This window comes from Hemicordylus capensis, chromosome 1 (genome assembly GCF_027244095.1).
Source record: "Hemicordylus capensis ecotype Gifberg chromosome 1, rHemCap1.1.pri, whole genome shotgun sequence".
NCBI classification, from domain to species: domain Eukaryota; kingdom Metazoa; phylum Chordata; class Lepidosauria; order Squamata; family Cordylidae; genus Hemicordylus; species Hemicordylus capensis.
The window spans coordinates 232,748,962-232,771,383 of NC_069657.1; the positions used below are offsets into that span (position 1 = coordinate 232,748,962).

Here is a 22,422-nt window from a genome sequence, read left to right on the forward strand (position 1 = left end):
GACAGGAAACCATCTTAATTTAAAAAAAAAATTCTGTGTAAACCGCTTTGAGAACTTTTGTTGAAAAGTGGTATATAAGTAGTAGCAGCAGCAGCAGCACAATTGAACTTGCTTGTGTGAGTTGGGGGCTCAAGTACTTTTATTTCAGGCATCCAGCCTGCCTGGAACTGCCGGTGGTAGCAGTGAAAACCCTTCTTGGAGGTGTAAAGGCTTGGAAAGCAACATTTCTCACATTGCTGTTGATGGTGTTTCAGTTGTGTTTATTTTTAGATTGTAGACAGGGAGCCATTTTCTCAATTATTTTGCTATGTAAACTTTTTTGTGCTCAAGTTAATTCTCAACTCTCTGTGGAAAAGGAAAGCTATTACCATGTTACATTCAAAAGAGGGTTGCACAATGCTGCATATAGCTTGAATCTGCTATAAGCAGCACTAATCATATGACCCAGAGGGAAGGCAAAACAAAGCAATGCCATGCAAACAGGTGTTGTGGCCTTGTCAGTCCATTAGCACTACTTTGAAATGCCAACTTAGAATTGTGGGTAGGCCAGTTAGCCAGGGCCGGTGCCAGACTATTTGCGACCCCTCTGAGGTCTGCATTCTGCGCCCCTCTGAGTTCTGCGCCCTAAGCAGCTCCCTAGTTGGCCTGATGGTAACACCGGCCCTGCAGTTAGCACTGAGGAGTGACTTTTAATAATTGGACAATCTGGGCAGGAGACCAAAGCTGCCTCCAAAAATAAAGAAAGAGGGTTTTCTGATTCCTTCTCATTCTTTTTCTCTAGTCATAAGTCTAAAGTATTTGGTTATCATGGCTATGGACAGAGGCGCTCTTACCCCTGGACTTCCGGGCTGAAGTCCAGGGCATCCAGTCCCCTTGGGGGTCCCCAAATCCTTTTTAGTCTGTCCCGGGTGGTGTGGTCACGTTAAAAATGTGTGTGAAATAGTGTTTGTGTGTGAGAGAGGAGCCTTCAAAAACCTTTAGGTCCATGCTCCAAAATTCCCTAGGTGCCCCTCTGATTATGGAGCCGGTTGTCCAAGAGCCACTGAAAACATATCTAGAAAATCAGAAGTAATTTCAGAGGCTCAACATAGATTAAAAGCCACTCAGAGAAATGTCACAATGGAACTCAGGAGGAACAATGGTCCATTGGGACATGACCTCACTTGTTACAACTCCCCTTTGCTCACTCATCGGTCACATGAGCAGAGGTGCTATCTGGGAGCAGAAGCATATGCTTTTCTCTGCCGTGTTATAGTGTTGGATCACTATATTGACAAAAAGAGAGAGAAAGAAAGCGTGCACACGTGCATCTGTGTTTGTGCTTGAGCTTTCTGTTAGTCAGAGAAACACAAAGGGAGCAAGATGTAAGTAGGATTTCATAGAGGTTTCTACTTTCTGATTCTATCATTCTCTTTGTGATTTCAGGAGAGCCTTGGGGCTTCCTCCTCTCTATCTAAGGCAAGCATCTTTTTAATAGAGGTTGTCCTCAGGACATGCTCTAATGCTTCAATACACCTGTGTGTGTATCTTCATGAGTCCAGGTGCTGGACCATTCATTTGACCCTTTTAAGCAAAGGCTAGTGCCACCTACTGGCTGGACATATTAGAGCAACATTTCCTAACAGGTGGCCCAAGCTCAGTCTAGGGGCAAAGAGCAGGAGGACCCTGCAAGCCCCACCTCTCATCTTCTTTCCACTCGGTTCTAGGCTGCAAAGGCTGCGGACCTTCCTGCATAACCGGAGGCCCAAGTCTGGTCCACCAGAAGGAAGCAGCAAGAGAAAAGAAGAGGGTGCCACAGTTCCCATGGCTGCTCATCCCAAGAGCTGGCACTTCATTGCCTGCTGCAGAAAACCAAAAGAGCAACAGGAACCTGAGCAGCAGGGCGGGGTTGGCATCAGCACTCCACCAGCCCCTCCCAGAACAAAATGGTATCATCTCTGCAGGAGGAGGGAGGCTGTTGCTGTCAAGAATGGGAGGGATGCACACAAACACAGGCAAAGATCCAGAGGACTTGAAAACCTGTCTGGAGGTAAGGAGATGCTCAGGATTGGGGGGGCAGGGTGGATTTAGGGGTTGAGAATCTTAGAAACTGAGGCCAATAGGTGAGGCTGGGATGCAAAGCAGGTTCCCAGGTCGCTATACTCTTCCTAAACAAAGAGGGATCCAGTGAGAAGAAACTGGGTCCTTCTTGGAGGAAGGACACAGATGGGTGCATTAATATGTCTGCACATTCTTCATGTTCTTTCCCCCATATTCATCAGTGAGCGGTATGCACTGCTCCCTCGACTCCTCAGACCAGTCCCAGCTGGAGAACCTAGAACTGGTTGAGGAGGTCATGGTGGACCGCTCAACACAGACGGTCTGGGAAGACCAAAGTGATACTGAGAGGCAAAGCTCCAGAGCAGATTGGAACCAGTCTGGAGGTGAGGAGATGCTCAGGATTTGGGGGGATTTAGGGGTTGAGAATGGAGAATCTTAGAAATTGAGGCCAATAGGTGAGGCTGGGAGGCAAAGCAGGTTCCCAGCTCGCTATACTCTTCCTAAACAAAGAGGGTTCCAGTGAGAAGAAACTGGGTCCTTTTTGGAAGAAGGACACAGATGGGTGCATTAATATGTCTCCACATTCTTCCTGTTCTTTCGCCCATATTCATCAGTGAGCAGTATGCACTGCTCCCTCGTCTCAGACCAATCCCAGCTGGAGGACCTTAAACTGGATGAGGAGCTAACCGTGGGCAGCCCAAAAGAGCGGGTCTCCAGATGGGAAAACATGGGCTACACGGACAGCCAAAGCTCCAGAGCAGTTTGGAACCAGTCTGGAGGTGAGGAGATGCTCAGGAATTGGGGGGATTTAGGGGTTGAGAATCTTAGAAATTGAGGCCAATAGGTGAGGCTGGGAGGCAGAGCAGGTTCCAAGGTAGCTATACTCTTCCTAAACAAAGAGGGTTTCAGTGAGAAGAACCTGGGTCCTTTTTGGAAGAAGGACACAGATGGGTGCATTAATATGTCTGCACATTCTTCCTGTTCTTTCCCCCAGATTCAGTGGTCAGCAGCATGTACTGCTCCCTTTTCTCCTCCAGCTCCTACCACTCTGAGGTGGAGGACTGCAAAGTGGATGAGGATCTCATCGAAATAATCCACAGGCAAATGGAGGACAGAGAGGAGGTACAAAACCCCACATCCCAGGTGCTTCCTCCACAGGTTGCTTCCATGTTCTGGACCTTTACCTTTCCAATTGCTTTTCTGCCATCAGATGGAAGGGAGGGGGGTGGGCACGAACGGTGGTTCCACATGACATGTCATATAGGACTGTCACGGTGATATTCCCTGTGAAAATCAGCAATGCCTCTCCCTACCGTCATGATCTTACTGCATGATGATACTCAGAATTAAGCCCCATTCAGCACCTGCCCCTTTATTTCATTTCTGCCTCCTCAGTCCTCACTCCTTTCTTTCCAAGTGGCTTCTGCAACTTGGGCTGATTCAGGGGCACACAAGTGAAGAGGAAACAACTGAGACAAGTGGCAGAAGCCTATTTAAGGATTTCCTTTAAGGGACGGAAGTCCTGGGAAGCCTCCAGAGTGCCGTGCCTGGATATTCTGGCTCTGCCCTTGCATTTTAACTCCCAAATTGCACCACAAAGAGGGTGTGGAAAAAGACAAGAGGGCATCATTGGAATTACTGGAAAGTGCTGGGTTGCCCTGCCCTCCGTGTCATCTGGATCCCCTGAAAACACTGAATGGAGGAAATGTGTGCCTCTGGGGGGAAATGACTGGAGCAGAAGCAGCCACGGAGCCCAGAACAGTTTCCATAGTAGCCTACAGGATCCCACCCCTTTTGATTCCATCCCCTTTTCAGTTCTGCCATCTCTCTGTGCACTAGCAGAATGCTATGCAGGGTGGGAAAGTCCTCAATTCCTCTCTCATTCAGAGCCACCGCAGGATGGGTGCTGGACTCTATCAGAATGTCCTCTCTTACCTAACTGCTTGACTCTCTTGCAACTTCAGAGAGCCAGCAATCAGGATGAGGATGTCCATTTCCTCGCGGTCCTCTGTGCTTGCTGCAAGGCTGCATATAAGAGCGGCCAGGAGAGTCTGGATCTCCCCTACAGCAAAGGACAACTGATAAAAGCAATCGTGGTGAGTGAGAAAGAGGACCAGAAATCGAGTGAAAAGATGGAAGTTAAATAAGGGGTGGGACTGGGAGGTCAACACATTTGTGTAATCAATATAGATTCCGCCTTTTAACACCAAACTGCTCCCAGGGCAGCTCACAAGCTTATCTTGAGAAGGTTCTGTAAAAGAAAGGCTTGCGGATTTGCTAGAGAGTAGGACAATGCAGCCTTTTGGAACAGGACCACTAAGTCCACTTAAAAACAGCCACAAGACTGCGGAGTACTTATAATTCCCACTCAAGGGAGTTAAGTGGTCGATCAAGATATAGACAAGTGCTTTGGAAGGAAGGTTGGAAGGTTGGGTGAGGTTGGAAGGAAAGCTCAAGAGTGGGCTGAAATAACCCCTACTAGGAAGCATCATGAATTGATGCTTCTCTGCTCTGTTTTGGCCCTTGGTCTTTCTCAGGTGGTGATGGAGAAGTCCCCTGTGGAGTCTGGGCCTACCATTCTCCTGCTTTATGCCATGGCTGCCGTCTCCTGCCTCAGGTATCTTTTCTGGGAGAAGGGGGATCTCTCTTCACAATAAGCCAAGATGACTGGCAAAAGGGGTGCAGTGAAAGGGGCGAGTGAGGGGAGAAAACCTTCAGAGCTGCTCAAAAGCCCCAGAGCAGTTAAAATAAAGGGGAGAGACACGGGCAGAAAAGGAAACGGAAATTGCCTATAAAAAAGAAAGGGTCTTCCCTTTGGCCCACAACACTATCAGTACAAGTGGCTGGAAAAAGAACGGGGATGTATTGGCTCTGTGATGGCCCCAGCGGAGTTTTGATTCCTCTGGAAGCTGCTGAAAATAAAATATTTTTTAATGCTGGACATACAGTAATTTGGGCTTAGCCAGAATGCGAAGCCATAATTCGGGAGGGAACAGAGTCGTGTCTGAACTGGCCCGATAGCCTGCAACGACTTTGGGGTAAATCCAGCTGATATGTGGACTCACGCTCTCTATTCTGGAGGAGATTCGAACTAAAAGCCATGTGTGTAAAAGCTCCAGGTAGGACTTGGGGGGGAGCAAGGTGTGGCAGAAATTTGCGCCTCACCTCAGGCTCCCAAATACCTTGGGCTGCACCTGAGGATGACAGCCTCTCCCCCACCCTGCATAACTTATGTTTCCCCTCTACCCTGCCAGCAAAATCAAGCCTCCAACTGACCCAGAGCTAGAGTCTGCGATCCTGCGCTTCGCTGTTCGCGGGGTCATAACAGTGCAAGCAGGACATGTCCACAAACAGGTACATTCTTATGGAATTCATCAAACACACCTCCTGGAGCCATGATTGTTAATTCCCTGAGATACCTTCTATCTTCAGTGGGCAAACAAAGCAGAGGAGGTGATTCACGGGTGCTGACACAGTCTCTTTCCACCTCCTTCATTGCATGGCTCGTGGGCCGCTGGTGGCCTCGACTTTCCTGTCCTCACCCCCGGCTGACGAGGCCCATGCTCCCCCATGCCTTCTGCTGTGCCTTCTGAGTAGCAGCGAGAGACGGGAAAGACAGGAAGGTGCCTGGAGAGCCCCCTCAGTGTGCACACTCCCCGCTCGCCACTGGGTCACATGCTGCTGGGGTGGGGGCACTGGACCAATCACAGGCCTGTGGCAGAAGGCAGAAGGAGATGTGGAAGTGGCAGCAGAATAGGCGAGTGCCGGCAGCCTCTGCCGCATAACCAGTGAAGGTCACTGGTCTATTTTGTCATCCGGAATCCATGGAATGGCTTTGATGGAAGGCTCTCGCCTTGACTGTCCTGAGCTCCTCTTTGTTGAGATGCTGGAGGGCGGGGCCTGGGGGGAGTGCCGCAATTACACACTGGCTCTCTCTTTTCTTTCAGGCTCTGCACAAACTAGCAGCAGACAATCTGGAGCTGATGCTGAGGGGTTTTTTGTCAGAGGCCCCAACCACACAGCATCTCTTGTCCCTCCTGGAGGTAAGAACATTGAAGAGGTGGTGAGGTGGGGAGGAGAGCCCGGCAGGGAGAGATAGACACCTGGGCCACATGTAGTCAGCGGGAATGCCCACCATGCACCACTGTGGCTCTTCTGTGATTGGCAGCCCAACGGAAAAGGCAGGAACATCATGCGCAATCTCATACAACATGCTGTTGAACAGCATCACATATGCTCTACACATCTCTGAATAAAAGCTTGATCAGGAACAGTATCCCCAAATCAAAGAGACGCAGGAGAGAAACAACTGAGCAGACTCACCTGTTCCATCCTAGAGATCTCTGGGAAGCCACTCACTTCCTCTCCTGGACACAAAGGGCTAGACTATACATGCACAGATTCAAGAGGTAAAGCTTCTCCTTGAAAGCACCACTTCAGGGAGCAGGTGGCTGAGCAGATACTTAAATGCTCCCTGTGGCAAATCAGTACTGCCCTTGACCCTGACTCCCCCCAAAAGGATTCTCAACTTGACTCTTAGCCAATATAAGGGCATAGGGGAAGAACTGACACCAACTCTGTGAAGAAATTCTGCTATACGTGTACAGGAGTGGCTGGAGGAATAGTTTCAAATCCAGGCAAAGAGGCATGAGAAAGCTAGATAGGTACCTCACAGGTGCATCACACAGGCTTCCGACACCTCAGTATGAGCAGTTGACAGATTCCCACAGAAAAACAGAGGGCAGAGGAGGAGAGGTGAGAATGGGAGGAAATCCGACTCCTTCTTTCCAGACCAGAGGCTTCACTGGAGTCCCTGACTAAGTCCATGCGGGAGGCAGTTGTGTGATGAGGCACGGGGATAGTCAAGAGTTCATACGGCGTGACAGAGACAAAAGGAACTTAAAAACAGGACTATGACTCCCTGTTTCCTGGAAATAGCCCTGAGAAGCCAAGCATTCCTTTTATACGAAACATACCTGTTTGTTTGTTTGTTTGTTTGTTTGTTCAATTTCTATACCGCCCTTCCAAAATGGCTCAGGGCGGTTTACACAGAAAAATAATAAATAAATAAGATGGATCCCTGTCCCCAAAGGGCTCACAATCTAAAAAGAAATGTAAGCGAGACACCAACAACAGTCACTGAAGGTACTGTGCTGGGGGTGGATAGGGTCAGTTGCTAAATAAAGTCAGGCTTTTGGTTTATCATTTTAAAGTTTTAGGTTTTAGAGTTTTTAATCTGTGTTCTAAACTCTTTTAATTGGGTTAATATTTTAACAGGGTTTTTTTTAAGATTGTGAACTGTATAGGGACTTGCATCTGGGGTGGTATAGGGCCATGTTAAATACTGTAAATAAATAAATGTTAGCTGCATGTAATGAGATTCTGCGGTGCTGTTTCTCTTTCAGCACATCAACATCTGGATCCTCTCCAGGAATGCCCAGGAGAGAGCACGAGCCAGCAAACAATGCGCCAGCTTGCTCCGCTTTAGTGTCATGATGCCTGATTGTGATGTGAGTATTACCACACACAGGTTGGCATAACTTGGTTTTGAAGGCCAAGAGAGTCCTTGTTTTGGGAGGCAACCATAGCAAGAGAAGCAAGTGGAAATCCTTATTCTCTTCTTGCTTTGTGGAGTGAGTCTGAAGGCTGGACTCCTTGCATCGAAGTGGCCTGAAGACTTGTCCCAGTCTCTGGAGCTGTTTCCTTTTGAGCTCACATTTGTCCCTTCGATTTGAGGGCAACAGAGGGAAAGCCAAGAATCAAAGTGGGGAAGTGAGATTGGCCTTGTCTGCACCTTCCTCTGGTCTCCGAAGACCAGAGATGCATTTCATGGAGCTCTGAAACCAGGCACAGTTCTAGCTCAGGATAGCGGGACTCTGTGTACTAAATTCAAAGCTAATCAGTCACTTGGCTGATTTTTAATTTTTTTTTTTCCTGACAGGGAGGGCATTTCACTTTTTTCTTTTTTAATTTCCCCGTTGATCTTGCACAAGACTGCAATCAGCCACCAGGTGGCAGCCTTGTGCAAGAGCAACAGGGAAAGCACCCTCCCTGTCTAAAAAATTATTAAAAATCAAACCATTGTCTCAAGGGCTTCAAATTTAATACACAGAATCCTGCTATCATGTGCTACAACAGAGCTTGGTTTAAGAGCTCCATGGCCAGCCCTCCCCAACTTAAGAATTTTTTTATAATTTTCCATTGATTCCTATGTTAGAAAACAAAACAAAAAACACCCTTGTAGCTGGCAATAGAGACATGTCGCAGCTTGGCCAAGATCCATGACAAATTAATTTTAATTTTTAAAAAATGAAGGAAGGAAGGAAGGATTTCAGGAAGGAAGAATTTTTAAAATTAAAGAAAAAATAGAAATGAATGAATGGAAGTTGATTCCAGGGCACAGGAAACAAGTCTGCCCAGAGTGCTATCATGTCAGCAAAGACTCGGCAAAGCCACCCCTCCATCTCATCTTGATCCACTTTATCCGTGGGGTCTCTCCACACATCAGCATCGTATCTGCAGAATGACAGAGTATCCCAGGAAAACATTTTAGGAAGTGCAACTCTTTTTGGATGCAGATACTCTGAATTAAGCTCCATTTGTAAAGATAAAACCTGTATAATTCCGCTTGCTAGGTGAACAGTACCTTGCTGACATAGTAATGAATTTGGTCTAAAACCCACCCTCATAGGAATGCACCCCAAGCCCCATGTGGAAAAGCTCCAGGAGGGGGCAGGCAGAGTAAGAGAGAGGTGATAGTTAAAAATCAGTTGGATGACAATTGGTCAGACAATGAAGAGGGAGAAGCTAAGCTGGAGGCTTGGGTCAAGGGAGGAGTAGTGAACAGGAGGGACTTTTCTGGAGAAGAGAGAAGTGAGGCTTAAGGAGAGGCAGAGGATAAATCCAGAGAGGCGGAGGGTAGATCTGAACGTCCTGAGAGGGGAGGCACATCAGGAAGAAAGCGATCAGGTTAGGCACCTAACCCCTATGTGGAGAGGAGGAAAAGTAAGAAAGAAACTTAACTCAGAACATTTCTGTAAGCTGTAAGTTATAAGAATTTTAACATCATTCTGAAACCACTATGCTTATGTATATCTGAAACCTTGTTGTAACCATCACGCTTAGATTCCCCCCCCCCCAAAAAAAACCCCAATACAACTTGTTACTTAGGTATGTTTTATTTCCTCTCCCTCAACACCAGCAGAAGGACTATGCTATCACACAAACAAGATGGGGGGAAAGTGAGAGTTGGTCTCAGATCCTTTCTAATTAGGTCTGAGTGGTGGTAGCAAAGTTACTCTTGGCAGCAACGTTACTCACAGGCCTCTTATCCTTTCATCTCAGAGCTAAATGGGCTTCTTTCAGCCTGTCGTGTGGCAGAGTTTGCTCTTCTGGCAACATACCTGTAGGTCAAGGGCGTAGCAAGGTTGGAGTGGGCCCAGAGACGAGATTTTAAAAAGCCCCCCCCCCCCTCAAAGTCCAGGGCCTCCACACACCCCAGGCCCCCAAGGATTTAAGTCTGATATTTCAAAATAAGTATGCTGCCTAGAAATATATTTCACTGAAGACACACACACACACACTTCACAATATATAGTGATATACTTTGAGTACTATATATTTGTGCTACTTTTAATGCCCAGAACACACTAGAAACACTAATTATTAAAATGGGACCCTCGCTGCAAATTAGCAAAGGAGACTTTCAACCATGCAGTGTGAGCCTATGTATGTTTTCTCAGAATTTTGAATAAATTCAGTCAAGTTTGATTGCAGGAGGTTTTTCACAGGAGGCTTTTAAAGCCCTTTTACACACTTCTCCTCTGGAATGGAGGTGCTGCATTCACATGTTGGCCAGATTGACCCTGAAGTCCCTGCGAGTTACTGGGGAGCAGTTCACACATAAGAAAAATAAAATAAAAGCACCACACATGCTTCACAGTTCTCACTCAGACCTTCTGGGTTGCAAAACAAGCCAGCAAATATTCCAAGCTGTTCTAAATTAAATATTCAGAGACGTCTCAGTCTCTCCCCGTCCACATCAAAGCCCCATGGCAAGCAGATCCCTATATATGGGCGGGGGGGGGGTGACCACAAAAAGGAGTTCACATTCTACCTGGCAAATGCTGGGCTGGGCAGAGGGGTCTGCTGCAGAGAGCTGTGGGGGCCACTCTGCCTGCCTGCCTGCCTGCCTGCCTGCCTCCTTCCTTCCTTGCTTGGGGCCTCCCTGCAAGCCAACTCCAGTTCAGGCTTCACTGAGGCCTACACGGAGGCCTCCCTGGAAGTCCTGCCCACCCGCCCATCAGCTGGGAGGCGCCAGGGAGAAAAGGAGCTCTTTGCAGCTGGCCTGCTGCTTAGATGGCCCGCCAGGAGGACGAGCAGGAGAGAGGCAAACAGGGCAACTGGCTGAGGGGCCTTGGGGCGGGACAGGGGGCAGTGGGGAGTCATGTGAGGTATCCCTGGTTGGGCCCCCAGGCAACCGCCTCCCCTTGCCTAATGGTAGATACGCCCCTGCTGTAGGTATCCAGTTCATCCTGTCACGAACCCCTTGCCAAGACAGAGAGGAAAATGCACCCTCTTGGAGGGGCCTGCTTGTCTATTCACGTTAGGAAGGGAAGAGATGACTGGTCTACCCAACCCAGGAATATCCATTGCCCATGAAAGAAGGGGAAGGGCTGACAAAGCAATGTGGATGACAGAGATCCCTCTCATTTTCCTTCCTGCTAGAACTCTGCAGAACTCCCCAGTTTGGGCCACCATGTGGCGAAACTTGGAATCTGCATAATGGATTGCAGGAAGGATGTCAGCCGAAACGCCAGGGAGGGAATCTACCGGCTCCTGGAGGTGCTTCTCCACCACAAAGGTAAGGAAGCTGGTGAGACCAACACTGCTTTCTAGATTATTATGTGTTCTATAACAAATGCCTTAGTTTCAAATACCAGTAAATAAGATTATAGCCCCTGGTCTTTTGTCTTGGTCCATTTATATCCACTGATTTCAGCCGAGTCCCTCAAAAGGTGCTTCAATAAGGGTGTGTCCTCCACAAAGATGACTCTGCTAGTGAGTGACCAGCAGCTGATTCAGCTGGATTTCCTCATCTCCCCTTCTCCACTAGACCCCATCCTATAAGCAAACATGGAGACAATGAGTATACAGGCCCTCTCATAAAACAGACTCGAACCTCTTATTTCTGAAGTCTGGCTTCGGACCACTGCTGCAGTGAGCCATGGCGGGGTTCAGGCAATTCCTCTTGGGGGGGAATCCGGAAAGACTCCCAGCCATTCTGTCAGAAACCCCCTATGTCATCAGGATGTATAAATATTTATCCCCTGATGTTTCCTTCTCAGGCCAGAGCAGCAGAGAAGCTGGGGAGCTGTGGAGCCGGAGATGGCAGGAGGAGGAAAGAATTCTGGCCTATCTGAACACCGCCAGAGTTGGGGAGGTAAGAAGATCCCTCTGTGTGGCTCCCTTGGGGGCCAGAATGGCCCATTGTCCCCCTCTTTGGGAGTGTGAGAATGGGCAGAGGCGTCCTTATCACTTTCTGCATTCAAGAAGCGCCAGAATCAGCATTAGGACATCTTGACACAGACCTCTCCAGAGACACAGTGGGCTAAATAACTGCAGTGCATGTTAGTTCATGGAAATGCGACTTTCAACCTGCTGTAGTGGCATGACACCTTGATAAGATAATGATGATTGCTTTGGTTTGGAATATCTACATCTATCAATGCACATGGTCCTTTACTGAGTAGCCTGAGCAGAAGAGCAGGTCCTTCCCCAAGCACCTTGCCATCTCAGTTCTGACTGTGGAGGAGATCATAGAAGGAAGGAATGAAGAGGGAAAATAGGAGAAGCAGTGCTTATGAGCTGAATGCATGTGAATCAAGTTGCACATCTTTGGGCTTCAGGGGAATTAATTGAGGCTGATTCTTGATTTTAGGTTTTCAGGGAGATCTTTAATAAAGATCAGCAAAGATCCTTCCTGAGGACCACGATTTGGGCCATTAATCATCCCCTCCACAGGGTTAAGGAGGCTGGACTGATCCTGCTGTACTCCCTCCTGGGCAAGGCCGATGCACTGATGGGGTATGAGGTGAGCCACTGGTTAAGCTGCATGGCAGTGGGGGTGGGGGGTGGCATGTAATCAAAAAGGGCCTCTGATTCTGGTGGGTTGGGCATTTTCCCCATCTCCCCAGGAGGAGGAAATCCGGAGGAAAATCTGGCGTCGTCTCCGCCAAATCAAAGAAAGCAAAGGGCTGCCTGAAGAAATCGAAGGTATCTTAAAAAACCAAGGTAATCTCTATTTCCAAGGAATTGGGGAAGGTAAAACCACATCCCTGGAGTCACAGTGCAGGTAGAAGTCCTTTCCCCCACCCAAAGCCATCCCCTGTACCATAGCTGGTCTCAGGCGTTAAAGGTCCCAAACATATTGCTGTAATGTGTGTGACCCGGACTTCCCAAGGGATCATGTCTTGATTAGTCAGGAAACCTTATGCAAGTTCTTGCATTAAGTCAATCCTTTTCAGGCCACATGCACATGTGCAGTGCATCCTGGGAAGATGGAACTTTTGGGAGAGAAATTCCTATAGTTCCTTGCTTTTTCAGGTGCTACAGGCTCAAGGCAACATCCAAGGACCTCAAATCTAAATCTAGTAGTCCTATTATGAATGTAACCCTCCCAGCCACCCTCTCCTCCTGCTGCCAGGACCCAGAAATTCAATGTGGACCTAATGCAGAATTCGGGCGAAATTTATGAATGTGGATGCTTATCTAGAAAATGAATCCACTAACGTGGGATTTTTTCCAGAGCCAGTTTTGAGCGGCCCACCTAACTTCCATGGCACTTAATACAAGCTACGGCTATGACTTGCTTTCTAGCTGCATCTTTTATATGCTGTGGCCTCAAATGATTACTACCACAGTATTATTCTAGAAAAAATACCAGCAATGACATAGGTCCAACAGGGTTCTTTCCAGGGGCATAGCAAGGTTGGAGTGGGCCCAGAGACAAGATTTTAAAATGGGCCCTCCCTCACTGAAGTAGAATATATATAATATATATCCTATGTGTCACAATAGAACATCATTCTAAATTATTTTTAAAGGGTTTGTAAATTGTGGATGATGCAAGTCTTTTAATGGTACTAGAGAAAGACATGCTGTTCTGGTAGCTCCAGGTCTTAACACTCACATCAATTTCGGAGGATGAATACAACTGAAGGAAGCCCGGGTGGGTGTGTGGCTGGGGGAGTCAGTCATGTGACTAGCCTCTGGGGGGGGGCCTCCATGGCAGTGGGCTCCCAGACAACTGTCTCCCCTTGCCCTATTATAGTTACGCCCCTGGTTCTGACAAGGACTTATTGAAGTCCTTGCATTAAGTCAATCCTTTTCAGGCCACATGCACATGTGCAGTGCATCCTGGGAAGATGGAACCTTTGGGAGAGAAATTCCTATAGTTCCTCGCTTTTTCAAGGACTACAGGCTCAAGGCCACATCCAGGGACCTCAGATCTAAATCTAGTAATCCTATTATGAATGTCACCCTCCCAGCCACCCTCTGCTCCTCCTGCTAGGACCCAGAAATTCAATGTGGACCTAATTCAGGTGAAATTTCTGAATGTGGATGCTTATCTAGAAAATGAATCCACTAACGTGGGATTTTTTTCAGAGCCAGTTTTGAGCGGCCCACCTAACTTCCATGGCACTTAATACAAGCTACGGCTATGACTTGCTTTCTAGCTGCATCTTTTATATGCCGTGGCCTCAAATGATTACTACCACAGTATTATTCTCGAAAAAATACCAGCCATGACATAGGTCCAACAGGGTTCTTTCTGTGAAAGAACCCACTGCTTTGGAAGCAGACGGTACTATTTGCTTTGAGAGCCTGAATGCTAACACCAGCTCCACATACAACTCCTCCACTTAGTACATTACGAGTTCTACAGTGATTCCCATCCCTAACACTTTCCTTAGTCAAATGGTGCTGGCATCATTATATTTTTCCTTCTCTTCTCTCCCATTCAGGTGACTTACTGATGGACCTTGGCAGTGCCGCTAAGCCGACTACCCTCCCATGACACCTTTCCTTCCTTTCCATATAAAACACTCAAGTATAAACATATCAAGAGAAAAATCATATAACATCTTAATTAAATGTATTATGTATTATCATAAATGTATGTATCATATGTATCTTATCATAAATGTATTAATCATGATCAAAATTCCTCAAAGGGATCAGGAAACTGAAATAACACCTTTTAAAATGTGGATACCCTCAACGATTACAACATCAATAGGACATCAGCCATATCAAGAGATTCTCTACAGAGGCAAAACAAATATGCAAAAAGAAGAGAGGGTCCCATTTTGGTAGACTTTCATCCTGCCTCACCAAACTATCACCAGGCAATAAAAAGACAGCCACCACCCTGAGAGCTTTTCCCAGAAGTTCAGAATTTGCTTACAGCAATAGCTGTCAGAACATCCATGTGTTGCTTTCCATCAACCACCTAATCTATACAGACGATTACTGAGAGCTGTCCTAAAATCACTGATCAGCAATCCTGGATCACACCACTGTCAATCCAGCCGCTGCATTACTTTCACTTTTCTAAAGAATACCATCACTTTTAGCAGTACCACTACCAAGAAAACCTATTACATCTGGGGGAAACTCATCTGTACTTCCACCTGTCATATATATTAAAGAGCGCAGATGTCCATATTGCCATATGCGCTATGTAGGCAAAACATCCTCAGACTTGAAGCCATCTTTCAGGAAGCACAAATCTGCCATCTTAACAAAGAACAACCTATGGGCAGATACTTCAACTCAGCCAACCATCATCTCAATGATATGGAGATCTAAGAGCGCCTTTCATCCAACTGCAACATCTGGCCATCATTCTTTTCTTGTCACTTGCCCTTGGACTCTGCTAACATGGCATTCTTCACTGCCATCTTATGAACTGTATGTGCTCACACACATCATGACGAACGCTAATGGAAGCCACCATGGGACATCCACACCTACAGCTTCTCTTGCTGCATCATTTCGCCTTTGTTCTAGCCACACAGGAGTCTTTTTGCCAGGAAGTACTGCAGGTATAGGCAATATAAGTAATTCAAGCACCCAGAAAGAAAGAAGAGAATAATTGATTAGAAATACATTTTAAAATGTTGCATAATAAAGAAATACGCAAACCCACTGAAATAAAACCTTCATAGAGTATCCACATAAGAAATCCAACACTTAATGATCCGCATATAAAAAAAGATCAATAAAATCAATACATGTAAATTTCCCCACTCCGATTTATTTATTCAGAAGCTTTCAGAATCCTGAGTCTAACAGAAAGAGATGATTTTTTTTAAAAAAAATTATCAATTCTCCATTAGTGGAGCTAAACTAATAAACGGGGGTGGGGGGACTAAACATCTGAGAAAATGTTAGAAAAATTCAAAGTCTTTTCAGAACCATAATTCTAATAAGAAAAGATCAAGAAAAAGAAAAGCTCCTGCCTGCAGACTTCCCCAATGAAAGCTGTAAATTTCGTCTCCATAGGTTCAATGCTGGTAGTGAAAGCTCTAAAGTGAGAATGTAGTTATCTGGTCATAAAACCCTTCATAATGCAAACCAAATAAAGCAGGAGGATCCCTCAAGCAGAACTTAAGCTGATTAACATAAATGCAGAACTCTGTGCCAAAACTATGAAGCAAGAGCTTAAGCAGATCACATTAATCACTTCCTACTGGCTCTCTTCTCAATACACAATACAGCCTCCTAAAAAGTCCATGGGAGGTTCAAAAATGATGGAAACACAGAGACTGAGGAACAAAAATGCAAGGAATCCTGTTAGTACTTACAAGCTCAAAAGGTATTCTCAATTGTGGGAGTGTCATTAAAAACAAAAGGGATAGCGACAAAAATAGATCTAAAGTCTAATGAAAAAGATTTTAAAAAACGATTTTGAACTTCCCATTCGACTGTCCAGATAATCCAAGGGCTTAGGAAAGAAGAAAGTTAATTATTAGAGAGGAAGAAACTGACCATGCGAAGACATGAAGTATGGATATTTTAAACCCAGAGCCAAGACAAAATTCCCAACCCATGCACACCAAATACGAGACGTTTTGGCAAATGTTCATGACTGGCATCTAGAACCTATTATATAAAAACGAGATGAACAACAGGGAGGAATTTGAGAGAAGGGGGAAAAGTTAATTTAAAGAGAAGAGGAGATCTTATGAAATACTAAAATGAAATTCCTCAATGAAAAATCAAACAAAAAAATAACTGCATCTGGAACTCTCAATCTTCTGAAAACCAAATACATCTTCAGTGCCATAATCTCATGCAATACCATCAAATCAAACTTCAGTTTTAACCCATGATTTGAAAAAATAGAGAAAAAACAATACCCTTTAGTATAAAGATTTTCCTCTTCACAAGAATTTTTGATAACAGCTGTTAAATTAACAGGGAATCCATAAAACCAATTCTTCATATTGGAAAAGACTAATTACATGTACAGGACAAAAATATAACAGTAATTATAATTATAGATGAAATGTATAAATGTATAAACTAATTTCCCCTAGTCTCTATAATACTTTTGGAAACTACAATAACAGGGAATCCAATGGGGAAAAATTAATCAGCTTTCAGTAAAATCTATCTCTTATAAGTAAGTTCAACCTAATAGCTTCAACAGATAAATTCACCTATATGCCTTTAAACACAGATTTCCCTATTCACCAATACCATACATTTGCTATTTCTTCAGAGGGAATAAACTGAATATGTTCATATTAAATAAGCATATAATAATAGCTAAAATAACAAACTAAACATATTAGTATAAATTGTGATAACCTAAATGTATACATTTTTATCTTGAAATAAAGCAATAGGAATTTAAAATCTTATTAATATTAAAAAAGGATAATAAAAGTAATGGATTTAAAAGGGGGGGGGGAGGAAAGAAAAACATATTATTTAATTCTCAGGTATCATTTACTTCCCACATCAAAGCAATATAGTAAAGAGTCCCAGAGGAATTCAGATCGAATAAGTAGATACTATTAAGAGTCTTTCCTAGTCCTTCAAGGGGTTAACTTGAAAGTCTTAAAAACATTCCAGGTAGAAAGATAAGAGGAAACTCTGCTGGGAGACTAAACACTGCCGGAACTAGCTCCTTACGAAAGAAAGCTTGTGCATGGGGAAATGTGTTATCAGGTTACGTGTAGTAAATATAAAAAGCCTTAGGTCTTCTATTTGTGATCATTCCTATTTCAAATGTTGACTTTCAGGCCAGACTTCTGAATAGGATTTACAATGCTGGGTAATATTTCTACTCCATCAGTGGTGGTAGAAGGTATTCATCCAATTAGTCAACAGCAGAAAATAAAGAGAGTCCCAAAGTCCCTAAGGATGCCGAAACGTTCAAAGTTTTTTCTTTTCCCCTGTTTTTCCATCACCATAATCCATACTATAATGAAAAGGAGGCATCAAAAGCTCAGAAATTAAGAATCCCCTTTCCATTTGTCTCTACAGTCCCAACTTCAATAATGTTGCTAAAAGTTCCAGGCAGCAAGCAAGAGACATAAACATAATTGTACCACAAGAGAGCTTCTGTATTCAAACTTCCATATACATACTGTATTCAAACCATTAAAAAGTAAAAAACCCTCATTCATGTATCTGTTCCATCCTAACTTCAATAACGCTTCTAAACGTTCGAAACAGAGAGTGCCACACAAAGAGCAAAGGACTTAATTACCAGCCATAAAACACTTTTATCAGTGCCAGAATTCCAGTGCTGTGATGATGACGACGACGATGATTCTTAATTCGATTTCTACACCGCACTTCCAAAAATGGCTCAGGGCGTTTTACAAAGAGAAACAACAAACAAATAAGATAGCTCCCTGTCCCCAAAGGGCTCACATTCCAAAAAGAAACATAAGACACACACCAGCAATAGTCACTGCAAGTACCGTGCTGGGGTTTGGATAGGGCCAGTTACTCTCCCCCTGCTAAATAAAGAGAATCACCATGGTAAAAAGTGCCTCTTTGCCAAGTTAGCAGGGAGATAATGAGTAACTAGAGCATCAAACGCTTTGCAAAACCACTCGCAGGAATTCTTCAAGGTAAAACTAAAAACAGATTCAAATAAGATGCTGGGTTGTGCAGAACAGTAAGCAGTAGAATCACACATTGGTCATGTAAGACTTCATTCCTCACCCAGCCAACCCTCTTCTTAAGGCCGTTTACATAATTCCCTCTGGAAAAGTCAGTAGGAGGCTCAAAAGTAATAAAGACAAAAAAGGGGGAGGCAAGAAAAAGTAAAAAGAAATGCCAAAGATCTTGCAAGCTCAAAAGCCATGGTCATCTCAGAGATTTGATAGGAAAGAAAAAAGCCGTTCTTCAGAAGGCATGTTGTTAAGCCTGTCTCCGTTCAGCCTGATGCTTAATGCAGAAAGGTCTCTGCTGAGGGTTCATCCAGGGTCCTCCAGGCTTTTTCAAGCCTGGAATCTCCACGGATCCCCCCCCCGGGGGGGAGGGGATGCGCCCTGCACGCATTCTGATCTTTATGTAGCCGATGAAAGATAATTAGACCAAACGGGAGCGGAAAGCCCTGGCAGCCAAATTGTCAGGTACTTCCCAGAAGAATGCCATCTTGCTTCTCTGTCCATTCCTCAAACCTATTGGGGGATCTCCAGTCTCTATTTGTATTAAAATCGGGTAGCTGAACTATCGATGCTACTATCCATCAATATAGATCTAATTTGAAACCATACTAGCCATGGTATTTGAGATCCTGTTTCTTGTTCAATCTCAACCTTCTTGAATAACCTCTTATTTCTATGGACGTCTTTTATTCTATAAAAATTCTTTCCCTTCAACATCTTCAAATAAGCCAATCCATATTGATCTTCCCCACTATCCAGATATGTTAATAAAGGTGTTAGTGGAGAAATATCTTTCTTATAGAATTAAGTAGATTTCTCCTAGGAATGAATCCAGATTGGTCGATATGAACAATTTTATAACTAATTAATTTAAGTCAATTTGCCAATAATTTAGTATACTGTATAATTTATAATCAACATTAAGTAGCAAAATTGGTCTATAAGAGCTGACTTCCTGTAAATCTCTACCTATTTGAGGAATTAATGTTATTTTTTGAGTCATACCACGAGGGTGGGAAACATGCTCCCTGACTCAGAGCATTCATTAAAATTACAAACTTTGGTATAATAATTTCTTTACATTGGCTAAAAAATTCTCCTATCAAACCATCCGGTCCTGGAGATTTGTGATTCTGAATGGTTTTAAAAACCTCAAGCACTTCCGCCTCAGTAAATGGTGCATCCAAAATCTTAATATCCTCTGGAGTTAGTTGTGGGGTACTAATCTTATCTAAGTAGTTAAGAATTTTCCCCTGTGTTGGGTTATGAGAATTATATAATTGTTCAAAGAATGTAACACACTGATCACTGATATCTTTAGTGTTAGTGATGGTTCGACCTTTATCATCCTTTATTACTTTTATAAGCCTCTTCTCCTTAACTTTCTTTAATAACGATCTTGTTAATAACGATCTTGGCTAACGATCTTGTATTTCTGTCACCATATTCATAATAACTTTGTTTTACATAACAGGTTGAATAGAAATTTTTGTTGTTTCCAAAACCACTAGCTCCTTCCTTTTCTTCCATATTTGCTGAAAGGTATTAACAGACCCTGTTCTATGAAATATTGCCAATAAGTGTTTAAACTCCAACTCTAGTTTATCACTCATTTGTGTTGATTCTTTTTTAATCCTGCTCATCTGATTAATTCACTCCCCTCTAATAACAGCTTTCATCACATCCCATTTCATTACTAATGATGTTTGCTCCTTATCATTTTCATTAAAAAAAAAAAAAATTCTTAATGTTTGGGCCAATTGTTGCTTTGCCATTTGTCCACAAGTAATCTAGCTTTAAAACGCCAAACCGGAGAGAATAAAATTTTCTCCTCTAATTAGATACTGCTTTAATTGTGTTTTAATTATGTTTTAATAATTTTAACTTTTTTGTTTTAATTTTTGAAATATTGTAATCTTTTATTGGCTGCTTTTATTGTTTGTAAACCGCCCAGAGAACTTGCGTTTTGGGAGGTATAGACATGTATCAAATAAACAAATAAATGGAATTTAAAGATCACTGGGGCATGATCCGAAACAAGAATGGGTCCAATTTCTCCCTTATGAAATTTTATGAAATGAAATTGAGTTAACAAAGTATTAGATGCCCATATATAACCCAACCTAGAATAAGATTGGTGTCTTCCTGGAAAAAAGGTCAAACTTTTGCAGAGGGATTAAGCATTTGCCAAGAATCTATAAGCTCATATTTATGCATCAATCTTTGAAAGTTCAACGATAGTGAGGCTTGTTTCTTATAGTGTAAAGATCTTGATTTATTCTCGTTAGATGACTTAGTGGCATCAATATTAAAGTCCCCCCAGGCCGCAACACGATATTAGTACCAGCAAACCTTTTCATTTTCCTCATTGTTTTCTGAAGGAAGTCAAGATGTCTCTGATTTGTAGCATAGATAGAGGCCCAAGTAATATCCTTATTGTGCAACTTCTCCTTAATAAAAATAAATCTTCCATCCTTATCTTTCAAAAAAATTTCAACAACAAGATCAATGTCAGCTTTAAATCAAATACCAACCCCTCTTGCTTTGTTTGGAAAACTGTTTTCCAAAATATTTATCTGCAGTATCATCTATCTTATAAGTCTCTTGTAAAAAGACCACAACTGGGTTAAAGGATTTAATATAGATATCCTGGCCCTTTTAATTGCATCCCCCAAACCTCTCACGTTCAAGGAAAAAACCATACAGTAATCACTCATTTTTAATTCTTAGTTCTTGCTGACAATCTATAGAATTATTTCTCTAAGCCAGAATGCATGGGGATGCGTAGGGATGCATGGGGATACCTGGTGGAATGTTCCAGCCTGAAAAGGAGGGTGGCCTGTGGGGAGGAGGACCACCGGTGGGCAAAGCCCCGCCAGCCTGAAGAGGAGGGTGGCTGGCGGCCCAAGGCCACCATGAGGAGGAGGCAGCAGCCGAACAGCTAGCCCCGCCTTGCCTGGCCTGGCTGCTGAGGTCAGGAGGAGGTAGCGGCGGGCCCTAGCCTGGCTGCCAGGAGGAGGGGGGAGAAAGTGGAGGGGGACCAGAAGCAGGCAGAGAGGGAAACAGCCAGTCGGCTGGCTGGCCAGCCAAAAAGCTAGCCATGACAGCATCGGGGGGGGGGGAACAGCTGGGCCCAACTAGCGCACAGATGCTCTGTGTGGTGTCAGCTAGAAATGATTTAATTTCCAAATTCCAGATAGTTCCTATCCTCTCAAATCACCCATTTCTATCTTAGTATATCCATCTATAGAATGCAACATAATGTATTTAACTGTTCCTTTTTAAAATATGCTTCCCCCTTCCCTGAAAACCCTCCCCTCCAACTGCCTCCTCTCCCTGTCACCCCTTTCCCCCCTCCCTTCCCTCCCTGGTGCACTCAGACCAAAAGCAAACATTGTTGCAGAGAAGTTAAATTCTCTAACTTTTTTGGGGGGGGGAGGAGCATCAGCTCACCCTCTCTCCATTCCAGCCCAATATTCCTTATAACCAAATGATTATTTAACTAATTACTTATATTCACCCGGCCCAGCTAACCACCTTAGCATTCTCCTCCCTTCTTCCTCATTTCTCTTTTAAAATTCACGTACTATAGTAATTTATCAAATCTTCCAGCTGCTTCTCGTAGGTTCCATATTTCACAGTTCTAAGGTCAAATGGCCTAGTTTCAAAGGAGAGAGTTTTTTTTAAAAAAAATCTTGGCAGAGATGCATATCTTAAACAAATTCTTCTGTTTTCCAGTTAACTCAAGGCTAAGTTGCATAGTTCTCTGTGAGACGTTTTAGCCCAGCTACTTCTTTTTGCATTTCTTCCAGAGATGTAATAACTTGCTTCCCTTCAGGTTTGAAGATAATTATTTTAAAGGGAAACCCCCATTGGTATCAAATCCCTTTTGAAAAGAGAATCTCAGTTAAAGGCTCGAATTCTTCACGCCACTGCAATATTGCTGTATTGATATCTTGAAAAAATACTACTTTCTCATTATTCCAGATTACCCCTTTTTGATGGTCTTTATAAAGCACTCTGTCCTTCAAGCCAAAATTAACTAATCTCACCAGGACGTCTCTCGGTTTCTGTGTTGAAATCTTATATGATATCCTATGAACTCGTTCCAGATCTCTTTCTACAGTTTCCAAGTCTGAAGACAACTCGTTCATTTTAGTGATAACATCAATAAGCTCATTAA

General features: G+C 43.9%; 1 protein-coding gene and 1 long non-coding RNA gene across 2 annotated transcripts; one reads left to right on the forward strand and one right to left on the reverse strand.

The window, feature by feature from the left end:
- The first annotated feature begins 1,898 nt into the window (after positions 1-1,898).
- LOC128341248 (maestro heat-like repeat-containing protein family member 1) lies at positions 1,899-21,281 on the forward strand. The gene is made up of 14 exons (XM_053287529.1): positions 1,899-2,029; positions 2,262-2,423; positions 2,655-2,819; positions 3,035-3,162; positions 4,005-4,136; positions 4,578-4,657; positions 5,295-5,394; positions 5,988-6,083; positions 7,446-7,550; positions 10,768-10,903; positions 11,388-11,482; positions 11,981-12,133; positions 12,237-12,315; positions 14,067-21,281. Exons 2-14 carry the CDS (start codon positions 2,270-2,272, stop codon positions 14,117-14,119), a joined length of 1,476 nt encoding a protein of 491 aa, XP_053143504.1. The 5' UTR covers positions 1,899-2,029; positions 2,262-2,269; the 3' UTR covers positions 14,120-21,281.
- Positions 8,319-10,514, reverse strand: LOC128341249 (uncharacterized). Its single transcript, XR_008314286.1, has 2 exons — positions 10,157-10,514; positions 8,319-8,556 (listed from the first exon to the last, which is right to left on the reverse strand). It is a non-coding gene; the product is annotated as an uncharacterized LOC128341249 (long non-coding RNA).
- Positions 21,282-22,422: the final 1,141 nt, after the last annotated feature.